Source organism: Chrysemys picta, chromosome 17, assembly GCF_011386835.1.
Source record: "Chrysemys picta bellii isolate R12L10 chromosome 17, ASM1138683v2, whole genome shotgun sequence".
In the NCBI taxonomy this organism is placed as follows: domain Eukaryota; kingdom Metazoa; phylum Chordata; order Testudines; family Emydidae; genus Chrysemys; species Chrysemys picta.
In genome coordinates this window covers 26,407,019-26,428,533 of record NC_088807.1, presented here as the reverse complement: position 1 = coordinate 26,428,533, position 21,515 = coordinate 26,407,019, and the positions used below count along the sequence as shown (strand labels likewise).

Here is a 21,515-nt window from a genome sequence, read left to right as displayed (position 1 = left end):
GGGGCCCGTGGGGGGGGAATCAGCTGAGGGGGTCACGTGAGCAGTTTGGGGGGGCAGGGGGTCCCGTGGGGGGGGAATCAGCTCAGGGGGTCACGTGAGCAGCTTGATGGGGGGGCAGGGGGGTCCCGTGAATCAGCTGAGGGGGTCACGTGAGCAGCTTGATGGGGGGGGGTCCCGTGGGGGGGGAATCAGCTCAGGGGGTCACGTGAGCAGCTTGATGGGGGGCGGGGGGGTCCCGTGGGGGGAAATCAGCTCAGGGGGTCACGTGAGCAGCTTGATGGGGGGGTCCCGGCTGCCCCCGCCCGGACACCGGGGTCCCGTTGAGCGGGGGGGATCAGTCGAGGGGGTCACGTGAGCGGCTCGCTGGGGGGTGGTATGGGGGCGGGGCCATGGGGCTGCCCCAGCGGCGAGCGCGGCCCCCGCCCGGGTCCCGTGGCGCGGGATCAGCTGACGGGGTCACGTGAGCGGCTGGCGCCGGACGCCTGGGTCCCGCGGGGATGGAGCCGCGGGCGCTGCTCAAGGCCTGGCGGGGGCGGCTGGGCCCGGAGCTGGACGCGGCCATCGGCTTCTGGGTCCGGCACTCGCACGACCCCGAGCACGGGTGAGCGGAACCCAGGCGTCCGAGCCCCCCCCCCCTCCCCCTTCCCGGGCCGGGCGAGAACCCAGGCGTCCGAGCCTCCCCCCCCGCCCTCCTCCCCGGGCCGGGCGAGAACCCAGGCGTCCGAGCCTCCCCCCTCTTCCCCGGGCCGGGCGAGAACCCAGGCGTCCGGGCTCTGATCCCTCCCCCTCTCTCCGCAGCGGGTTCTTCTCCTGTCTGGGCCGGGACGGGTCCGTTTACGACGATGTGAAATACGTCTGGCTGCAGGGCCGGCAGGTGGGGGCGGGGGGGCTGTGAGCGGTGTGGGGGGTGTTGTGTGGGGGGGTTGGGGGGCGGGGGGGGGGCAGGGAAGTGCTGTGGGGAGGGGGGTTGGGGGGCAGGGGGGGTTGGGAAGTGCTGTGGGGAGGGGGGGTTGGGAGGTGCTGTGGGGAGGGGGAGGTTGGGGGGTGCTGTGGGGAGGGGGGGGGTTGGGGGGCAGGGGGGTTGGGAGGTGCTGTGGGGAGGGGGGTTGGGATGTTGTGGGGTTGGGAGGGGGGGTTGGGAGGTGCTGTGGGGAGGGGGGGGTTGGGAGGTGCTGTGGGGAGGGGGGTTGGGGGGCAGGGGGGTTGGGAAGTGCTGTGGGGAGGGGGGTTGGGGTGTTGTGGGGTTGGGAGGTGCTGTGGGGCAGGGGGGTTGGGAAGTGCTGTGGGGAGGGGGGTTGGGGTGTTGTGGGGTTGGGTTGGGAGGTGCTGTGGGGAGGGGGGTTGGGGTGTTGTGGGGAGGGGGAGGTTGGGGGGCAGGGGGGTTGGGGGGTGCTGTGGGGAGGGGGGGGTTGGGGGGCAGGGGGGTTGGGAGGTGCTGTGGGGAGGGGGGTTGGGGGGCAGGGGGGGTTGGGGGGTGTTGTGGGGAGGGGGGGGTTGGGAGGTGCTGTGGGGAGGGGGGTTGGATAATGGGGGGGAGCCGGGCTGGGGTGTCCAGTTCTTGGTCTAGCCCCCCAACCCCCGTCCCCCCAGGTGTGGGTCTACGCCCGGCTCTACCGCACGGTGCCCCGGTTCCGACGCCCCGAACTGCTGGAGGCCGCCCGGGCCGGTGAGCCCCACGGGGGGGGGGGGGGGGGGAGCTAGAGGCCCAGTCTGGCCCTAGTTGGGGAATCAGCTGACTCGGTGTCACATGACCAGCCCCATGGTGGGGGCTGTGGCTACTGAGAATGTGCGGGGGGGGGGGTGGCGATAATGGGGGGGGGGGGCGGGAGCCAGGATGCCTGGGTCCTTTTCCCCGCAGGCTGGAGGGGGGAGGGGGACAGGATGGGGGGGGTGGGAGTCAGGACACCTGGGTCCTTTTCCCCACGGGCTGTGGCGGGGGGGCAGGGACCGGGAGCCAGGACGCCTGGGTCCTTTGCCTGCAGGTGGGGAGTTCCTGCTGCGCTGCGCCCGTGTGGGGCCGGGGTCCCCCAAAGCCGCCTTCGCGCTGAGCCGGGACGGGCGCCCCACCAAAGTCCAGCGCAGCATCTTCAGCGAGTGCTTCTGCGCCCTGGGGCTGGACGAGCTGGGGCGCGCCACGGGGGAGCCCCGCTACCAGGTGAGTGCCCCGGACGCCTGGGTCCTCTCCCTGCTGGTGGAGGTGGGGAGAAGGGGGCGGGTTCCCGGACGCCTGGGTTCTCACTGCCCGTCCCCCGGCAGCGGGAGGCGCGGGTGCTGCTGGAGGCTGTCGTGCGCTGGGTGCAGGACGACCCGACGGAGCTGGGACGCCCCCTGCTGGCCGGCGCGACGCCCCACGAGCCGCTGGCCGTGCCCATGATGCTGCTGTGTCTGGCTGAACAGCTGGGGGACGGCGCCGGGGGGCCCCTGGCCGAGCTGGAGGGGTGGTGCGCCCAGCACCTCCTCCGCCACCTGCAGGTATGGGGGGGGCTGAGTCCCCTGTACCCCCTGAGCCCCTCGACTTCCCCCAGCCCCCCCCAAACCCCGGCACCTCCTCTGCCACCTGCAGATATGGGGGGGCTCAGCCCCCCGACTTCCCCCAGCCCCCGCCCAAACCCCGGCACCTCCTCCGCCACCTGCAGGTATGGGGGGGGGGGCTGAGTCCCCTGTACCCCCTGAGCCCCTCGACTTCCCCCAGCCCCCCCCCAAACCCCGGCACCTCCTCCACCACCTGCAGGTATGGGGGGGCTCAGCCCCCAAACCCCCTGACTTCCCCCAAACCCCGGCACCTCCTCCGCCACCTGCAGGTATGGGGGGGGCTCAGCCCCCAAACCCCCTGAGCCCCCCGACTTTCCCCAAGCCCCCCACACACCCCCAAACCCCAGCACCTCCTTCGCCACCTGCAGGTATCAAGCCACCCCCACACCCTGGCACCTGCAGGTATGGGGCGGGGGGGCCTGAGTCTGTACCCCAACCCAAATGCAGGTCTCCTAAGCCTCCCACATACCCCCTGGGATCTTCTCCTCCCCCTGAACCCCCCCATCCTGGAATTGCCCCCCCAGAGGGACGGCAGCGCCGTGCTGGAGAACGTCTCGGACGACGGGAAGGAGCTGTCAGGCTGCCTGGGGAGACAACAGAACCCGGGTGAGCCCGGACTCCTGGGTCCTGTCCCTGGCTTGGGGCGGGGGCGGGGGGGGGAGCTGGGAGCGGACTCCTGGGTCCTGTCCCTGGCTTGGGGCGGGGGCGGGGGGGGGGGGCTGGGAGCGGACTCCTGGGTTCTGTCCCTTGTTCTCGGGGGGGTGGGAGGTTAGAGTGGGGGCGGGGGGCCCGAACACCTGGGTCTGCAGAGGTGGGGGGGGGGGCTGGTGGTTAGAGCGGGGTGTGGCAGGACACCTGGGTTGTCTCCCTGGTTCTGTGGGGGGGGGGGCTGGGAGAACCCGGATGCCTGGGTTCTACAGCTGACTCGTGTCCGTCCGTCCCCCCAGGCCACGCGATTGAGGCCGGCTGGTTCCTGCTCCGATACGCCCAGCGGCAGGGGGACGCGGCGCTGGCCGCTCAGGCCATCGAGGGGTTCATGGTGCGGCCGTTCCAGGCGGGCTGGGACCCCGAGCACGGGGGGCTCTTTGCCTTCCAGGATGTGGATGGGCTCTGCCCCACACAGGTAGGGGGCGCCCCAGGGCCCCTCCCCCGCCCCCCCAGGGCCCCACCCATCTGAGCCCCCTTTGTCGGCCCCCAGCTGGAGTGGAGCATGAAGCTGTGGTGGCCCCATGCCGAGGCCATGGTGGCGTTTCTCATGGCCTACGCACACAGCCGCGACCCCGCCCTGCTCCGCCTCTTCCACCAGGTGGCCGAGTACGCCTTCGAGCGGGTGAGTGTGGGCCCCGGACGCCTGGGTTCTTGGCGGGGAGGGGGATAGGAGCCCGGACGCCTGGGTTCCATGCCAGGGCTCTGCTAGAGACAGGTCGCACACAAGCCCTGGGGCAGAGGGGACAGGGGTACAGGTAAATTCTGGGAGAGCGGATGGGGGGGGGGGGGGGAACGACCCGCATCTCCTTTAACTCCCCCACCATATCCCTGGGGAGATCGGCTCCCGTCCCTGCCGGTCTCTGCACCCAGCCCACTCTGGGCTCATCTCAGACTCGGAGCTCGGCCCAGTCCGCCTTGTGCCGTGAGGCTGGGTGTGCGCTTGGAGCTGCACGTCCCTGCGGCCCTCCAGGTCCGTTCTTAACCAGCCGGACGCTTTTCCTGGGCTGGGACCATGTCACGGATTCCCTGGGGCGAACCCCCGTCAGCGTGACAGCCCTTCTCGGGGTCCCCTCTGTCCCAGGGGTCCATCCCCTCCATCTTCTGGAGCTGCACCTCTCTGAGCCTTAGCACGTCTGTCTCTGCTGTGCGCGCCCCCCCAATCTCTCCGCTCCCAGGGGGAATAATCCCCCCCCCGTTCTCTAGCCTAGAGGGACTCTCAGCCAGCGTCGCACAGGAGGGTTATTGAGCGTCTGACCCCAGCACAGGAAACTCTCGGGCCTCAGGCCTGGCCCCCCCTCAGCCCAGCACATCCCAGTCTCCCCTACATCTAGGGGGGCTCTGCCTGCTCCCCCTCTCCAGCCCCGAGCCCCCTGCTCCCCAGCTGGGCATCTGATTGCCCCAAGCCCCCCCTCTGTCCATTGTCTTCTCTCCAGGGAAACAGGGTCGCCTGGGCCCCTCTCCCCTCTTCTGTCCTCTGGCCCCTTGGGCTGGAACCGGCTGGTCCGGTCACCGGGGTCCTCTCCCCGCAGCCCATTGTCCCCCCACTGGCCAGAACCGGCTGTGACTCCGGGTCACCAGTCGCTGGGGTCTCCATTCTCCAGGCCGTTGGCCGGGGTCCCTGTCACGGAGTCCCCGGGCGATGCGCTGGAACTGCTCCCCACAAAGCCAGTCAGGACTCTGGGGAGCCTCCTCTCCCTCGGAGCAGACCGTCCTCAGGGCAAGCAGCTCACACGGCTTCACCTCCTGGGTCTGACCTGGGAGCATTCAGCATATGCCCCTCCGTGCGCTTCCCACAGCGAGTCCGCCCCGGCGGGGTCCTGGGGGAGCCAGAGGGTCCTGCACCCCCACTTCGCAGTCAGACGTGACTCTCAGCCAGCCAGTAACACAGAGCTTTATTAGATGACAGGAGCATGGTCTAAAACAGAGCTTGTAGGTCCAGTGAACAGGACCCCCCCCGCCAGGTCCATTCTGGGGCCCAGCGCGGCAGACCCCCGTCTGCCCTCCCTTCCAGTCCCCAGCCAGCTCCCGTCCAGCCCCCAGACCCTCCTTCTCTGGGCTTTGTCTCTTTCCCAGGCCAGGAGGTCACCTGATCCCTTTGGCGCCAACACCTTCAGTTGGCACCTTTGCAGAGGAGGGGCCCAGGCCATCAGTTGCTAGGAGACAGTGTCGGGCATTTATGTGCGCTGGCCCTTTGCTCTGCAGCAACCATACACCCTTATCCCACCCCCTAGAGACTGAATAGCTGCATAGGGGAAACTGAGGAAAACATTAAGAACAGTCCCACTTCGTCACAGTCCGAAATTCCCTCACTGGTCCTGTGTCCCAACGAACTCCCTCTCCCCTCCCTCGTTAAATCAGGGACACTGAGTCCCACCCCCTTGGCGTGCAAACCAGTGACAAAACCCAGAGAACCCCCCACTTCATTACAGCGATGGTGGGACACTGACCCAGGCGCTTGGCGGGAGAACAGAGGGGTTGTGTTCTCCACCGGGCGTCACTGACACCCATTCGGCTACCGAGCGTCTTCCTGTCTTCACCCAGCTCCCCTCCCCCATGGCGTGGGGTCCAGCTGAGCTTCTCTGACAGGCCAATACTGATCCAGGAGGCAGATTTCCCTGTCCAAAGCCCCAGCAAACCGTGCTGCGCTGTGTTAAAACCAGCGTCATGTCAGCCACATACCGCAGGGACCAGTCCTGCCACTTCCTAGCCTGGGCAAGTCATTGATTTGTCCCGACCCCTCGATGGGGGCCTTGTCTTCCCCCCGCGTCAGGGCCGTCAGACGTCTTCCCGGTGAGTGTCCGCTCTTGGTCGGCCTGATCCCACTGCGTCTTTCCTCGCCGTGACGGGTTTGTGCCTGAGCCCCTGTGCCAGTGTTTTTACACCGTGTCCATGCGGCTGTTTCACTTGTGTGCCCGTGGGAGGCAGCTGAGGTCACTCAATCGAACAGACAAACCCCGAACGCTGAGATTTACCAAACCAGGACCTCACTGGTTACTCCGAAGTCCAAACAGCGCCGTTCCCTTAAAGTGGCCACAATGATAACGTAAATCTTACCCAAAATATACGCTACAACCAATTCTAAGCTAACATTGATTAGAAAAGAAAAGCGAGAGAGAGTTGGTTCAAAGATCAATGTACAGACAGACTTGAGTTCAATTCTTGAGGTTCAGACACAGCAGAGATGAGCCTGTAGAAACAGTCCAGAGGTTACAGGCCAATGTCCAAGCAGATCTGACATGAAGCAGGATCGTCTTAGCTACAGGTTACTTCCTACACGTTAATATTCCTTTTTTGATCTTTGAATCAAAGCTCTAGCAATGGACAAGACTTGTTTGCTCCCATCACAAGTCACAAATCTTCCTAGCCAGTCGCTACAGTTCGGCCCTGGGTCTGGTCAGTCTGGGCGGTAATTAACTCTTCCTGGCCCTGTCACCTTCCACTGAGATATAATGTCACACCGGCCTCCCCTCGCAGGGCCCAGGCAGGGGGAAATCCCGACAGCTCCACACTCCTTGTTCCACGGGGTGGGGCCGTCAGTCATCGTCCGCCCTCACCAGGGCATGGAGTGCCTCCTGCCATTGCTACTGGTCCCCTGAGCATGGGGGGGGGGGGGGGGGCGTGTGTGTGCCCTTACTGGCTTTACGGCCCTGCTTGGGGGGGGGTCGTTGCCCTGGCGCCGTGCTGGAGCTGGTCTGTCTGACAGGTGCTGTCTGTCCTCCTGCAGTTCCGGGACCCAGAGCACGGCGAGTGGTTTGGCTACCTGGCGCAGGACGGGAAGGTGGCGCTCACCATCAAGGGGGGACCCTTCAAGGGTAAGCGAGGGAGGTGGGTGTCCCCCAGTGTCATGGAGTCGGCAGGCTGACGCGCTGGGACAGCTCAGCATGACAGGAATGGGGCGTAAACCCCCTTTGTCCCCTCGCAGGCTGCTTCCATGTGCCACGTGCCCTCTACATGTGCGAAGAGATCCTGGAGAAGCTGCTGCAGGAGCCCTAGAGCCACCCTTGGGTGCTGATAAATAAAGTGCCTCCCTCAGGCTGGGCAGGACGCCTTTCTGGCAATGAGGCTCCTCCTGTGACTTTTATTCCTGGGGACCCTGTTGAAGAATCTGGGGTGGGGAAATCAGGGACTGTGATGGTGTCTACACAGAGAATGTATCAAACAATCCAGGAAGTTTTTGGGAAAGTGTAGGGGACAATTTCCTGGTACTAAGTGCTGGAAGAACCAACTAGGGGCAAAGCTTTCTTACTGAAGAAGGATGTGGAAATATTGGAGGGTCTGGAGCACATGAGGAGAGGCTGATAGCTGCTTTCAACTACCTGAAGGTGTTGTACTTAAAGTACTGCACAGGATCCAAATATGTCCTTGGGTCTGACTCCCAGCCCCTCCCCAACCATTCAAGAGGGCAATTGATTAAGCTAGCAAACAGAAAAATATTATACCAAGGGCAATGCAAAGTATTGAATACTCAAGGAGCTATCTGAGCCGCCTCTAGCTATTATCTTTGGAAAGTCATGGGAGACAGGAGAGATTCCAGAAGACTGGAAAAGGGCAAATATAGTGCCCATCTATAAAAAGGGAAATAAAAACAACCCAGGAAACTACAGGACAAATCGTGTGAGCCTTGTGGATTGTGGTATTCCTAGAGTTTAGTAAGGCATTTGATACAGTCTCAATCACCGTATTGGGACCAGCTCTGTTCAGAAAAAAGCAAACATGATTCTGGGATGTATTAACAGGTGTGTTGTGAGTGGAAAGGGTCCAGAGAAGAGAAGACTGAGAGGAGACATGATAGCAGTTTTCAGCTATCTAAAAGGGTGTCATAAGGAGGAGGGAGAAAACTTGTTCACCTTAGAGGCTAAGGATAGAACCAGAAACAATGGGCTTAAACTGCAGCAAAGGCAATGTAAAGTCATATGAAAATTATCAGTGATTTGTCTACAGAGAGGTCACGTTGCAGTGGGAGGTCCAGGCCGGATATTAGGAGGAGGGGGCAGTACTTTACAATTCAATCCACATGAAATTTCATTTGCCAGTTTGTTGCATGAATAAGTTGAATCAGATCCGTCCGAGGACCGACCCTTGGGGAACATCACTAGTTACCCCCCCCCCCCCCCCCGCATCCCCTCCTCCTTCATCCTCCTCCCCCCCGCATCCACCATTGACCCCCCCCCCCCTTGTTCCCGGTCTGGTAACCCGTTCTCGGCCCATGAAAGGACCTTCCCGCCTGTCCCTCCTGAGCGCACCGGATTCCCCCTGGTCCTTGACCCCTCCGAGCCCGTCCCCCTCGCTCTCCTCCCGGCCGATGTCGGGGGCTGCGCCGCTGGGAACCGAGCGGAGCCGGCGGCGGGTCTCGGGGGGGCGGGGCCGGGGGTGTCCTGGTGTCTGTCCGGATCGCTCCGCGCAGAGCCCGGCTCCGGTCGGGTCCGGTCCGAGGCTCCCGGACGCCTGGGTCCCGTCCCGGGCAGACCGCAGCGCCGCCCCTCCCCCTCCTTCCCTGCTCCGGAGGCAGCAGCCACCGCCGCTCCCCGCGCGGGGGCCGCCCCCGGCTTTATACCCCCGCCTCGCCGCGCCATTGGCCGCCTCCCTGCCCCGCCCACCCAGCGCCGGCCAATGGGGGCGCGCCCCACTGCGCATGCGCCGCTCGGGGGCGGCGGCCGGGTGGGGCCTGCGCCCGGTCCCCCCCTAGCGCCCCCCCGGCGGGTCTATGGCCCGTTCGCGGGGGGGGGGGTGTGTGTGTGTGTGTGTGTCAGGGGCCCCCGTCACGTGCCTGGAGATCCCGCCCCCGACACACACGTGCCAGCTGCACAGCCGGTAAACTGAGGCACGGCCCCTCCCCCCCCCGCCCAGCTCCGGGGACCGAGCCAGGCCAGCTGCTCGCACGGCCCCGTCGCCCCCCCCAGCGCCCGCCTCTGCGCCCCCTTCACCCCCTGCCTGACGGGGGGGGTGGGGGGGCAGGAGTGCGCTTCAGGGGGCAATCAGCAGCCACGCCCCCACCCTCTCGGCCCCTCCCCCTTTGCGGGCATCGCCGCTGCCCCCCAGCCCCCCCCCCCAAAAAAAAAGAGGCACCGGAGACAGGCCCTTGGGACTGGCCCCTTTATTGCGTGTGAAAATCAGGTTCCTTGCCAGAGAGGGAGGGGCGCAAAGGGGAGGGGTAGATGGGGGGGAGCCCCAATGGGGCAGAGGTGGGGCTAGGATCACCTGTTATCTCCGGGGGGGGGCCTCAAACAGAGATCAGGGGATGATGGGGTTAAAAAATGAGGTGCTCACACAGCCTGGGGGGCTGCCTAGAAATGTGGGGCTGGGGGATAGCTTGAAAATTGGGGGGATAGAACCCAGGAGTCCAGGCTACCAGCCCAGCCCCCCCCCCAGCTCTACCCCACTCCCCTCCCCGACCCCGGGAGAGAACAGAGATAGAGAATTTAAGCAAACATTATTTGGGGTGCAGGGAACCCCCCACGGACAGCAGCTTCCCCCTCCCCCGGCTACAAAGCTGGTCTCAAAGCGGGGGGCAGGGACCCCCAAGGGAGCCACCTGCACATGAGGAGCTGGGGGTGGGTCTGGCCCGGAGGATAGCGGGGGGGTCACGGCCCGTTCCCGGCGGCTTTGCAGAGCCCTTTGTCATGCAGACCAGAGGCAGGTTTGGGGGGGCCAGGGCGCTTTGGGGGGCCCTAGGGTCTCACGGGGCTCGGGGATGCTGTCGGCCCCCCCCCGCCGTCCCCCACTTTTGTTGAGTAGCTCCTTGAACACGGAGTCCATGTTGCGCGTCACAGCCTGGAAGGAGAGAGACAGGTGGGTGGGGGCCAGCCCTGGGGAGGGTGGGGCGGCTGGGGTACATCCCCCCCAAACTTACCTTATCCATCTCCACGTGCTTCTCCGGGGCCCCTTGTTTCTCTCTGCCGGAGAGGCCAACCCCCAGAGCCCCCCGCTCCGTCCTGGAGGAGGAAAGGCAGTGTTGGCAGAGAGAAGGGAGAGAGTCGGGGCAGCCACCTCTGGGGTGGGGCTGGCTCCCCAGGGACCTCTTGCCCGGGGGAGGGGGGTCTCACCTGTCGACAGCCCGGGGGGCACTGGGGGGCTGAAGGGGGAAAGGCAGACGCCCCGAGTCGATGAAGGGAGAAGCCAGTTTGCGGATGGGGCTGGTCCCGGGTCGCTGGCGCCCCCGGCTGCCCTCCGAGTTCACCCGCAGCCTGCTAGAAAAAGGGGGGGTCAGATGGGGTCCACTCAGAGGTGGGGGGCTGGGTATTCAGGGACCCCTCAGAGGTGGGGGCAGGGGGCTGGGTATCCGGGGGCTGGTTATCTGGGACCCCTCAGGGGCGAGGCCGGGTATTCGGGGGCGGGGTAGGGGCTGGTTATCCGGGGGCTGGTTATCCGGGGACCCCTCCAGGACAGGTGGGGGGCGCAGGTGTCTGAGGTCCCCTTGGGGGCGGGGCAGGGGCCATGTAACCGAGGACCCCCCCCTCACCTGCTGATTGACTCTGGTGTCGGCTCAGCTGGGGGAGACCCGGCGTCTCCGTCCGACCCCGAGGTTCGGCGACTCCGGCTTTTCTCGGTGCTGGGGGGCAGGTGACTTAGTTAGGGGGGCTGTTCTCCCCCCTCCCCCCAGCCCCACAGACCCCTCCCCCCAGCCCCCTGCACCCCCTCACCTGGGGATCAGGCTGATGTACTTGTGGGGTACCAGGCCACGGGCCCCCCCCAGCTCCCCGCGCCACCAGTCTGGGGAGGCCTTGGCCAGCAGCCGGATCCGGTCACCCGGCTGGAACGAGAGCTCCTGGGACGAGCGCCCCTCGTAGGAGAACCGGGCCACGGCCTCGGGGGGGCCCTGCGGGTCTGGGGGGCAGGGGGACACGTCAGACCACGCTGGAGCCCCCATGGGCCCCCCACCCCCCAGAGCCCCCCAGCCCCCCGCCACCTCCCTCTTCCGCCAGCACACCCCAGCCCCTGCCCACGCCTCCTAGGCCCCCCCCCCCTCTTCCACCAGCACCCTAAAGCCCTCCCCCTGGAGCCCCCCAACCCCCTAGGGCCCCCAACCCCTCCCATCAGAGCCCCCTGCCCGTGCCCCCTAGGGCCTCCCCCCCGCCGGCACCCCTCAATGCTGCCCCCCAGGGCACTAGGTGGCTGTTGCGTGCACAGTGGGGCCCTTGGGGGGCCGACCCCCAGAGGGTGGGACCCTCTCCAATGACAGATCTGGGGCAGGAAGGGACCTTCCTGGCTCGCCCCCCCCAGCGCCCCCCCTCACCATCCTCACTGGCCACAGTTGATGTCTCGGGGGGCCCATCCCCCTCGCTCTCCTCAGCCGCGGGGTCCGGGGGCAGCGTCTCCCTGGGGGGGGGGAGAGAGGGGGTGAGATCGGGGTCATGCCCCCCATCAGGGTCCCCCCACCCCCGGGAAACCCCCTGCCCCCCACTCACCCGTCCTCGTCGGGCGGCGCCAGGCAGCGCTCATACAGGGGGCCGGGCAGCTGGTCGGGGGGCGGGAAGGTGGCCTCGGGGTACAGGATCAGGCACTTCACGGCCTCGTTGGCGTGGGGCTGGGTGGAGACGGGGTCCAGGCCAGGGGGGGCAGCCGCCAGCGTGGGCCCGAAGCAGACGGCCAGATTGTAGGGGTTCATCATGTTCTCCTCGCTGTGCTGGGACACGCTGGGGAGGGGGAAAGACAGAGGCTGAGCCCCCCGCCCCACGGCACCGCCCACCCCACAGTGCCCCCCACCGAGTCACCCCCGCCCTGCCCCACGGCCCAGCCCCCCACCCCACAGTGCCCCCCACCGAGTCACCCCCGCCCTGCCCCACGGCCCAGCCCCCCGCCCCACGGCGCCCCCCACCGAGTCACCCCCGCCCTGCCCCACGGCCCAGCCCCCCGCCCCACGGCGCCCCCCACCGAGTCACCCCCGCCCTGCCCCACGGCCCAGCCCCCCGCCCCACGGCGCCCCCCACCGAGTCACCCCCGCCCTGCCCCACGGCCCAGCCCCCCGCCCCACGGTGCCCCCCACCGAGTCACCCCCGCCCTGCCCCACGGCCCAGCCCCCCGCCCCACGGTGCCCCCCACCGAGTCACCCCCGCCCTGCCCCACGACCCAGCCCCCCGCCCCACGGTGCCCCCCACCGAGTCACCCCCGCCCTGCCCCACGGCCCAGCCCCCCACCCCACGGTGCCCCCCACCGAGTCACTCGCGCCCCCGCTGAGCCCCCTGCCCTATGGCCCCCATGGTGCCCCCCACCGAGTCACCCCCTGCCCTGCCCCCCGACCACTCACTGGTTGAGGAAGGCGAAAAGATATCGTAGGACGACGACCACGGGCGCCGGGAGCCGGGCCAGGAGGGTGCGGAGGTGGGAGATGCGCTCGGACGGGGACTCCAGCTCTGGGGGGGAGCGGTGGGGTCAGCTGGGGGGCAAAGAACAGCCCGAGGCCAGGGGGAGGGACGGAGACGGGGGTCCATGGGGGGAGACGGGGACAGGGGGTGGGGCACACGGGGGGACACGCTGGGGGTGGGTCACACGGGGCGGAGGGGGGGCGGGGAAAGAGACTCACGGGCCGTCACCAGCAGCTCCGGGAAAACGTCCGGCGGAATCAGGGGCTTCTGCAGCCCCCGAAAAAACGACTTCAGGAGCCCGGCGACCGAGTCCAGGTCCCGGGGGTAGGAGCCACCCGCCAGCGGGTCCTCGCCTGTGGGGGGAGCAGGGGGGCAGTGGTGAGGGGGGGGCAGCTCCCTCGGTCTCCCCCCAGCACCATCCCCCCCCGCCCGGCCCCCCCCTCACCTCTCTCGAAGGCCTCCCGGATTTCAGTCACTCGCATCTGGGATCCCGGCACCCGGAAGATCCCCTCGTGCTGGAGACCTGTGGGGAGAACCCGGCGTGGGACGGGCAGCCCAGGACCCAGGTGTCCGGGACGGGGGAGAATGGGACCCAGACGTCCGGGATGGGGCGAGGGGGACCCAGGCGGCCGGGACGGCAGCACTCCAAGCCCCAGGGACGGGAGAATGGGACCCAGGCGTCCAGGACAGCAGCAGTCCAAGCCCCAGGCACAGGGGAGAGAATGGGACCCAGGCGTCCGGGGCGAGGCGAGGGGGACCCAGGCCTTACCGTGCAGGGTGATGAATCGGATGCAGCTCTCCACCACCAGCGGGACAGCCTGGCCAGATTTCTGTGGGGGGTGGGGAGATCAGACACCAGGGACCCCCAGCCTCTGCCCCATTGGTGGGGGAGGGGCTAGGGGACACTGGATCCACCCCCCAGGCTTCAGCAAAGTGCACGAGGGGCAGCTCCTGGCACCAGCGCTGGGGGGCAGGAGACCCCCCACCCCCACCCCACAGGGACCAACAGGGGCCTGGGGGAAGCTGCGGACTGAGCCAGCCAGGGGGGGACGCAGAGCGAGAAGCTGGGGGGGGCAGCATGGGGGAGGGGGGGCTGGTACCTGCACAAAGTCCTCCAGGTCTGTGGGGAAGGAGGCGAACGCGGCCGGGACGCGGGGGAGGGAGGCGCGTGGAAGGGCCCTGTGTGTGGGGGGGGAAGAACACGTCAGACACTGAGGTGGGGGATCCGGGGGACACCCCCCAGCTCTGCCAGAGCCCCCCCCCCCCCGCCGGTGGCTAAGGGGCCAGGATATCTGGGGGAGGGAGACCTAGAGCTGCCAGCCCTGGGACCCCCCCAACCCCCCTCCCCCACGGCCCCCCTCACCTGAGCTCCTCTCCGTCCTCAGCGGCTGCTGCAGAGAAAGCGAGAGGCAGAGCGTGAGGACATGGAAACATGCTAAGGAGTGACTAGGACGTAACTGGAACATGCTTCACGCCAAAGGGCTCTCGTACGGGACACTCTCCGGAGCGTGGCCGTCGTGTCTGTATAAATGTCTCACTCGTGGATCTGGGACTAGAAATAGGAACTAACTCTGGGGGCCTGTTGTCATGATGCCAAGTGGGGGCCGTTCCTGGTGGCTCCCGTTAGCCGGGACAATTGGCTGGGGGTGGCTCTGTTTGCAGGCAGGGCCCTGGGAGCCAGGCTTGGGGGGCTCCCAGGACATGTGACCATGTCACCCGGGCCTGGAATCCATCTTAACTCTGGGGCTTTTCCAGTGGGGGGGACGGGACCCGGAGGGACGAAGGGTTCCTGCCTTGGGCCAAGGCGATATAAGGGGGGGACAGAGATGAGAAACCCCCCAGCTCCCCCCCGAGCTGGAACAAGGGCCGTGCCGGGGGAGGGTCGGGCCCAGACTAGGAAGGGGTCTAGGCTGTGAAAGAAGCTCATTGGAACATCTCGGAGGCTGAGATTTTATCTGTAACAAGTTTTTTAAAGGCATCAGACTCAGACTTGCGGGTTTTTGTTTCATGTTGCCTGGTAACTTACTTTGTTCTGTCTGTTACTACGCGGAACCACTTGAATCCGACTTTTTATAAAATCACTTTTGTTTATTAATTAACCCAGAGTAAGTAATTAATAGCTGGGGATCACACAGCTGTGCATCTCGCTCTCAGGGTTATCGAGGGGGACAGGTTCTGAGTTTAGCCTGGATAAGCTTTAGACCGAGTGAAAGGGGTTTTGGGGGGTTCGGACCCCACGGGGAGCTGGGGGGCTGGAGGCAGGGAACCTGCAGGGCAGTTCTTGGTTAACACCTGAGGCTTTGGGGCCGTGGCCCAGACGTGGCTCTGGGTTGCAGCCGGCTGGCGCGTCTGGCTCCACACGGCCGGTTCTGCAGTGCCCGGCTGGCAGGGAAAATGGGCTCCGAGGTGAACTCAGCACGTCAGGTGACAGTCCCAAGGGGGTCTCTGTGACCGAAGCCGTCACACAGAGTTAACGCCCGGACACCTGGGTCCTTTCTCTTCCCCCCACCCCGTCCCCGCTCACCCTTCGCGATGGCCTCGCCCAGCGTCTCCAGCTTCGACTGTAACTTCGCCCCGATGCTCCGTCGCGTCAGGAACAGCTCCAGCTTCTGCGGGGGGGACAGGATCAGCCGGGCGGGGCGAGAGTGAGGGACACGGAGGGGCTGTGGGGCGCCGTGGGGCGGGGGGGGTGGGGCTGCGGGGCGCAATGGGGAGCATGGGGGACAGCAGAGGGGGCAGCGCGGGGCACCGTGGGGTGGGGGGTGAGGGGCCAGGGGCCCTGTGGCGGCTGTGGGTCGGGGCTCCGTGGGGCTGTGGGGTGCCATGGGTCAGGGCTCTGTGGGGCGCCATGGGTCAGGGCTCTGTGGGGCAGGGGTTTCACACGCCGGGGGGGGGCCGTACCGTGAGGTAGAAGGTCTCTGTCTCCAGCTGCTGGGCCCGTCGCTTGGCCCCACCGCGCCCCTCGGCACTGGCCCCCCGCAGCGACTCAGCCGAGCCCGGCCCCCCAAACGCCTCCAGCACCTCGGGCTCCTCCGCCCCCAGCAGTTCCCGGAAGCTGCTCAGCGTCGCCTGCAGCGTCTTGTTCACCTGGGGGGCCACGGGAGGGGTGAGGGGGGAGCCCGGCGCCAGGTCCCAGAATCCTTTGCAGCAGCAGCCATTGGCGCGAGCGGCCCCCCCCCCCGACCCGTGAAACGTGGCTTTTCCCGGGTCACGTTGGACCTGAGTTCTGCACCGTGTCTGCCTCAGTTTCCCCATGTGCCAACACCCCAGCTGCGAGCGTCCAGCCCCCCCACTCCCTGCCCCCCCACTCCCACCTCCTCGGTCTCCAGGCTCAGGTCCTTCAGCCGCGTCTCGATGGCCTGCCACTGCAGCAGCAGCTCCGGGCGCAGGGACCCCACGGCCTGGACCTCCGACACCTGGGGGGCAAAGGGGGGTGATGGCTGTTCCCACCCCCCATATCTGCCGCTGTCGCCCCACCCCACCCCCATCTACCCTCCCCCACCCCCCTGCCCCACCTTCATCCCCTCCCCCCATCTTCACCCCTCCCCCTCCTCCCATCTTACCCTCCCCCCGCCCCACCTTCATCCCCTCCCCCTCCCCCCACCCCCGTCTTCCCCTCCCCCTCCCCCCACACCCATCTTCCCCTCCCCCTCCCTCACCTTCATCCCCTCCCCCTCCCCCCCACCCATCTTACCCTCCCCCCGCCCCACCTTCATCCCCTCCCCCTCCCCCACACCCATCTTACCCTCCCCCCGCCCCACCTTCATCCCCTCCCCCGCCCCACCTTCATCCCCTCCCCCGATACCTCCCCCCAGACCCCCTCTCACCTCGTCGCCCTCATGGGGGTGGTACTCGAAGCGCGGGGGGGGGCAGTACGCGGCCGGGTTGGCCTCCATCAGCCGAGCCTTGTCCCCGGGGGGGTCCAGGGCCAGCACGGCCCCCTCCAGCGCCCCCAGCCCCTCCCCCCAGGAGCTCTGGGCCCGGCCCTCGGCCGCCAGGTACGTCCGCAGCAGGCGGCCCAGGGAGAGATGGAACCCGAGGTCCGAGCACTGCGGGGAGACACACCCCTGAACCCCGGCCCGGCGCCCCCCAAGGCCGGCCCAGCCCCGCCCCGCCGGCGCCCCTCACTCCCGACCCGCAGCCCCCATAGGTCAGCCCCGCCAGCGCCCCTCACTCCCGACCCGCAGCCCCCCGAGCCCAGCCCCCGCCAGCGCCCCTCACTCCCGACCCGCAGCCCCCGGCGCCCCTCACTCCCAACCTGTGGCCCCCCGAACCCAGCCCCTGACGGTGCCCCTCACTCCCGACCCGCAGCCCCCATAGGCCAGCCCTGCCCCCCCCAGCCCTGCCGGTGCCCCTCACTCCCGACCCGCAGCCCCTGCTAGCCCAGCCCTGCCGATGCCCCTCACTCCCGACCCGCAGCCCCCCGAGCCCTGCCCCCCAGTGCCCCTCACTCCCGACCCGCAGCCCCCCGAGCCCAGCCCCTGCCGGTGCCCCTCACTCCTGACCTGTAGCCCCCGGCGCCCCTCACTCCCGACCCGCAGCCCCCCGAACCCAGCCCCCGCCCTGCCGGTGCCCCTCAATCCCCTGGAGCATCCAGCCTTGTCGGACGCCTGGGTCCCATCCCCGAGCGGCGCTGCCCGGACGCCTGGGTCCCGCGTACGTCGAGGATGTCGGAGACGTCCCGTAGGTAGTAGTTGCGGAGGACGGCGTTGGTGGACCCCAGGTGCAGGAGATAATCGTTCCGGGCTCCTGTGCACTTCGATTGCGCTGCCAGGAACCGGGCCTGGCGCTGGGGGGGGGGGGCGGGGGGGAGAGACCCGTCAGCTGGGGGGGGGCAGCCAACCCCCCCGAGCCTCTGCCCCCCAAACCACAGAGCCGCCCCCCCCACTCCCCTGCCCCCCATGAGCCCCAGGCCCCCTCCCCCCAGCTCACCTTCTCCACCAGCCGCTCCCCCTTGCGGAGGGAGGCGCGTCGGGCCAGCTTGTCCTGCCCGGCTCCCCCCGGCTCGGGGGGCTGCCGGCCCCCCCTCTTCTCCTCCTGCCGCTCGGCCTCCCGCAGCTTGTTCTCGGCGCTCTGGCTCTCTGCGTGCTGCGTCTGGTAGGTTTTCATAGCCTGGGGGGGCGGGGGGCGTCAGTGGGGAGCCCGGAGCCCCCCCCGACCCCCCCGCCCGCCCGGGTCCCGCACTCACCATCTGCAGCTCAGAAATCATCGTCAGCAGCTCTTCCTGCATCTGCTGCTCCAGGTCTCGGCTCTGGGGGGGCACGGGGGGGCAGCATTAGAGATGGGGGGGCCCTATCAACCCCTCCCTTCCCGCACCGACCCTCCAGCCCAGGCATGGGACGGATCCCCAGGAACCCGCGGGGGGAGGGCACCACGTCGCGCTGGAGGGACGGGACCCAGGAGTCCGGGGAGCAGTGCTGGGGGGAAGGGACCCAGGAGACCGGGCAGGGGGAGCAGGGCCTGGGGGAGGGGAGAAGGGACCCAGGAGACCAGGGCAGGGGGAGCAGGGCCTGGGGGGAGGGGAGAAGGGACCCAGGAGACCAGGGCAGGGGGACCAGCCCCACCTTCTTGACCAGGCGCCCCAGATCGTCGCTGAGCTGGGTCAGGTGCAGCGTGAGGGGCCCTGCGTAAATATCGCTCAGGGCCCCGTGGTCCCGGCCGGCCTGGCGGGTCTGATTCAACACCAGCTGCCAGCACTGCAGGGGGGACGGCGGGTCCTGCTCCCTCCTGGGGAGAGACGGAGAGCGGTGCCCCTCACTCCCGACCCGCAGCCCCCCATGCCCCTCACTCCCGACCCCCAGCCCTCCCGGTGCCCCTCACTCCCGACCCGCAGCCCCCAGCCCCCCCGTGCCCCTCACTCCCGACCCGCAGCCCCCCGTGCCCCTCACTCCCGACCCCCAGCCCTCCCGGTGCCCCTCACTCCCGACCCGCAGCCCCCAGCCCTGCCGGCGCCCCTCACTCCCGACCCGCAGCCCCCCGTGCCCCTCACTCCTGACCCCCAGCCCCCCGTGCCCCTCACTCCCGACCCCCAGCCCTCCCGGTGCCCCTCACTCCCGACCCCCAGCCCTCCCGGCGCCCCTCACTCCCGACCCGCAGCCCCCAGCCCTGCCGGCGCCCCTCACTCCCGACCCGCAGCCCCCCCAACGCCCCTCACTCCCGACCCGCAGCCCCCTGTGCCCCCACTCCCGACCCGCAGCCCCCCCGTGCCCCTCACTCCCGACCCGCAGCCCCCCCGTGCCTCTCACTCCCGACCCGCAGCCCACCTGGAGTGCTCCTTGGCCCCGCGCAGCCGGGCGGTGAATCTCTCCGACAGCTTCTCCAGCCCGCGGGAATATTCCTGCTCCAGCTCGGCCTTTCGCCGCAGGAAGTCGCCCATGTCCTGGAGCAGCTGCAGCCGGAGCTCGGCCTGGGCCTCTCGCCCCCGCTGCTGCTCGCCCAGCTGGCCACGCAGCTCTGCAGGGGGGGCAGCGTCAGCAGGGGGCGCCCAGGAGCCCCAATGAGCAGGGAAGGGACCCAGGAGTCCGGGGCTGGCGGGGGTGGGGCAGAGAGGAGCAGGGAAGGGACCCAGGAGTTTGGGGCTGGCGGGGGTGGTGCAGAGAGGAGCAGGGAAGGGACCCAGGAGTCCGGGGCTGGCAGGGGTGGGGCAGAGAGGAGCAGGGAAGGAACCCAGGAGTCCTGGGGTGGGGCAGAGAGGAGCAGGGAAGGGACCCAGGAATCTGGGCTGGCGGGGGTGGGGCAGAGAGGAGCAGGAAAGGGACCCAGGAGTTTGGGGCTGGTGGGGGTGGGGCAGAGAGGAGCAGGGAAGGGACCCAGGAGTTCGGGCTGGCGGAGCAGGGAAGGGGAAGGGACCCAGGAGTCCGGGAGCATCAATTTGTTTGCTGGGCACTTTCATTTCCTGGGCAGCTGCAGAGCTGGGGGTGTGGGGGGGGAAATGGGGAAGTCTGCGAGCCCCGTGGGCACCTGCCCCCCATGGCTGGCTCTGGGGGCAGGGAATGGGGTTCAGTGACCTGTCCCCTCTGGGGGGACACCCGCCGGGATCCCGCCCTGGGGCAGGGGCTGGAACGGCCCCCCTTTGCCTGCCCCCCCACGTTCCTCTTTCCCCGCGGGCGGCAGCTGACCCACTGATGGGGGGGAGAGAGCCGAGAGTGGGCAGTAGTGGCCCTGCCTGTGGCCACATTCGGAGAACTCCCCCTTCCCCCACATCCTGCCCCAGAGCCTCAAACCCACATATCCGGCAGGAGGGGGCGGTGCCAGCAACCCCCACTGGGCTACCCCCCCGGCCCTCACCCACCCCTACCCAGAGCCCAGGAGTGAACCCAGGAGTCCGAGCTCCCCCCAACCCCCACCCAGCCACATGCACCAGGACACACCCCACAGTGAAGAACTAACCAACTCCTGGGTTCTCTCCCCGGTTCTGGGAGGGGAGTGGGGGCTGGTGGTTAGAGCAGGGGGGGCTGGGAGCCAGGACTCCTGGGTTCTCTCCCCGGCTCTGGGAGGGGAGTGGGGGCTGGTGGTTAGAGCAGGGGGGGCTAGGAGCCAGGACTCCTGGGTTCTCTCCCCGGCTCTGGGAGGGGAGTGGGGGCTGGTGGATAGAGCAGGGGGGGCTGGGAGCCAGGACTCCTGGGTTCTCTCCCCGGCTCTGAGAGGGGAGGGGGCTCTAGTGGTTAGAGCACGGGGTGGGCTGGGAGCCAGGACTCCTGGGTTCTCTCCCCGGCTCTGGGAGGGGACTGGGGGCTGGGAGCCAGGACTCCTGGGTTCTCTCCCTGGCTCTGGGAGGGGAGTGGGGGCTGGTGGGTTAGACCAGGGGGGCTGGGAGCCAGGACTCCTGGGTTCTCTCCCTGGCTCTGGGAGGGGAGGGGGGCTGGTGGGTTAGAGCAGAGTGGGGGCTGGGAGCCCGACGCCTGGGTTCTCCCCTGGCCCTGAACTCTGCTGGGATTCCCCAGGTCTCTGTGGCGGGGGAGGGGGAGCCGGGGGGGTGAGGAAGTTGAACGGAGCTGAGAGGCCGGAACCTGCGGGGGAAGTTGCATTAAAACCCGCTCCTGGGCTCGGCCGGGCTGCGGGGAGAGGCTGGGGTGTGGGCTCCCCCCATTAGCCCCACTGACCCCAGGAGCCGGGAGAGAACCCAGGGGTCCGGGCCCCCAGCCCCCAGCAGGGGGAGGGGCCCGAGCCCTCAGGCGACCCCCCAAGCCATAGGGCGGGGGCAGTGGGGTGGGCCAGGTTGGGGGGGGGGGGGCTCGGGGCAGCCCATTCAGCCCCCTCCCAATGCAACGCCTCAGCCCCACTGGAGCCCCCCCCAACACGCAGCCTCCTTCGGCCAGCCCCCCTCTGGTCCCCACCCCCCTGCGCCCCCCGGCTCACTGCCCCCGCCCCACCGCGGCCCCCACTTGCTCAGCCCCCTCCCCCCGCAGCCCATAGCCGGGGGGGGCGCAGCCTCGGGCCCCCCTCACCTTTCGCCTGCGCCTCATATTCAGCCTGGGGCCAGCGCTCCTTGCGCGCCTTGGCCAGCGCGCTCATGCCGGGCGGGGGCTGCGCGGGGGGCCCCGATCCGAGCTGGGCAGGACCCGGCGCCGAGTCCCAGCGCCCCACGCCGCGGCTGCGCCTGGCCCCGCCCCCCGCGTCCGGTCCGCCCCGCCCCCCGCGTCCGGCCCAAGCCGGGGGGGGGGGGGGGAAGAGGAAGTGAAGGAGCATCCTTAACCCCTTGTGCGCTGCAGCCCCCCCAGTCAGTGCCCCCCCCACGCTGCCAGCGACCGGGGGGGCTGGACGCCATAGACAGACGCACCCCCCCACGGGCCCCCCCTCTACAGACATCACCTGCCCCCAGAGGAGCGGGTCGGGAGTGAGGGGGGTTTGCTGTGGGTCCCTGCCCCACACCCGGACCCCCCCTGTTCCACTTCCCTGCTGGTTGATTAGTGTCGGGCCCAGAAACACCCGGGGGCAGCCGCGGGGGGGGGGGGGGGGTCACGCAGAGACCCG

General features: G+C 68.5%; 2 protein-coding genes across 12 annotated transcripts; one reads left to right on the top strand and one right to left on the bottom strand.

The window, feature by feature from the left end:
* The first annotated feature begins 349 nt into the window (after positions 1–349).
* Positions 350–7,298, top strand: RENBP (renin binding protein). 6 transcript variants are annotated; one of them, XR_010593443.1, is made up of 11 exons: positions 402–601; positions 799–874; positions 1,591–1,666; positions 1,983–2,155; positions 2,257–2,472; positions 3,057–3,138; positions 3,480–3,655; positions 3,731–3,862; positions 5,782–6,030; positions 6,965–7,052; positions 7,163–7,298. XR_010593443.1 is itself a non-coding variant. In XM_065571278.1 (10 exons), exons 1-10 carry the CDS (start codon positions 498–500, stop codon positions 7,231–7,233), a joined length of 1,194 nt encoding a protein of 397 aa, XP_065427350.1. In that variant the 5' UTR covers positions 403–497; the 3' UTR covers positions 7,234–7,298. The 6 variants fall into 6 exon arrangements, 5 of the variants coding, with proteins under 5 accessions (XP_065427351.1, XP_065427355.1, XP_065427352.1 ...); XM_065571278.1 differs by lacking the exon at positions 5,782–6,030 and having other exon boundaries at positions 403–601; XM_065571283.1 differs by lacking the exons at positions 3,731–3,862; positions 5,782–6,030 and having other exon boundaries at positions 400–601.
* A 2,021-nt stretch (positions 7,299–9,319) lies between these two features.
* LOC135976280 (rho GTPase-activating protein 4-like) lies at positions 9,320–21,493 on the bottom strand. Of its 6 annotated transcripts, none has more exons than XM_065571262.1 (23): positions 20,990–21,493; positions 18,806–18,995; positions 18,107–18,269; positions 17,731–17,793; positions 17,475–17,654; positions 17,203–17,331; positions 16,370–16,591; positions 15,857–15,958; positions 15,444–15,629; positions 15,067–15,151; positions 13,906–13,933; positions 13,643–13,721; positions 13,312–13,372; positions 12,988–13,065; positions 12,761–12,895; positions 12,485–12,590; positions 11,646–11,873; positions 11,474–11,556; positions 10,881–11,064; positions 10,700–10,789; positions 10,284–10,427; positions 10,091–10,172; positions 9,320–10,011 (listed from the first exon to the last, which is right to left on the bottom strand). In XM_065571262.1, the coding sequence occupies exons 1-23, from the start codon at positions 21,348–21,350 to the stop codon at positions 9,859–9,861; spliced, it is 3,132 nt and encodes a 1,043-aa protein (XP_065427334.1). In that variant the 5' UTR covers positions 21,351–21,493; the 3' UTR covers positions 9,320–9,858. The 6 variants fall into 6 exon arrangements, 5 of the variants coding, with proteins under 5 accessions (XP_065427334.1, XP_065427330.1, XP_065427332.1 ...); XM_065571258.1 differs by having other exon boundaries at positions 18,806–20,551; positions 20,990–21,129; XM_065571260.1 differs by lacking the exon at positions 20,990–21,493 and having other exon boundaries at positions 13,906–13,930; positions 18,806–20,763.
* Positions 21,494–21,515: the final 22 nt, after the last annotated feature.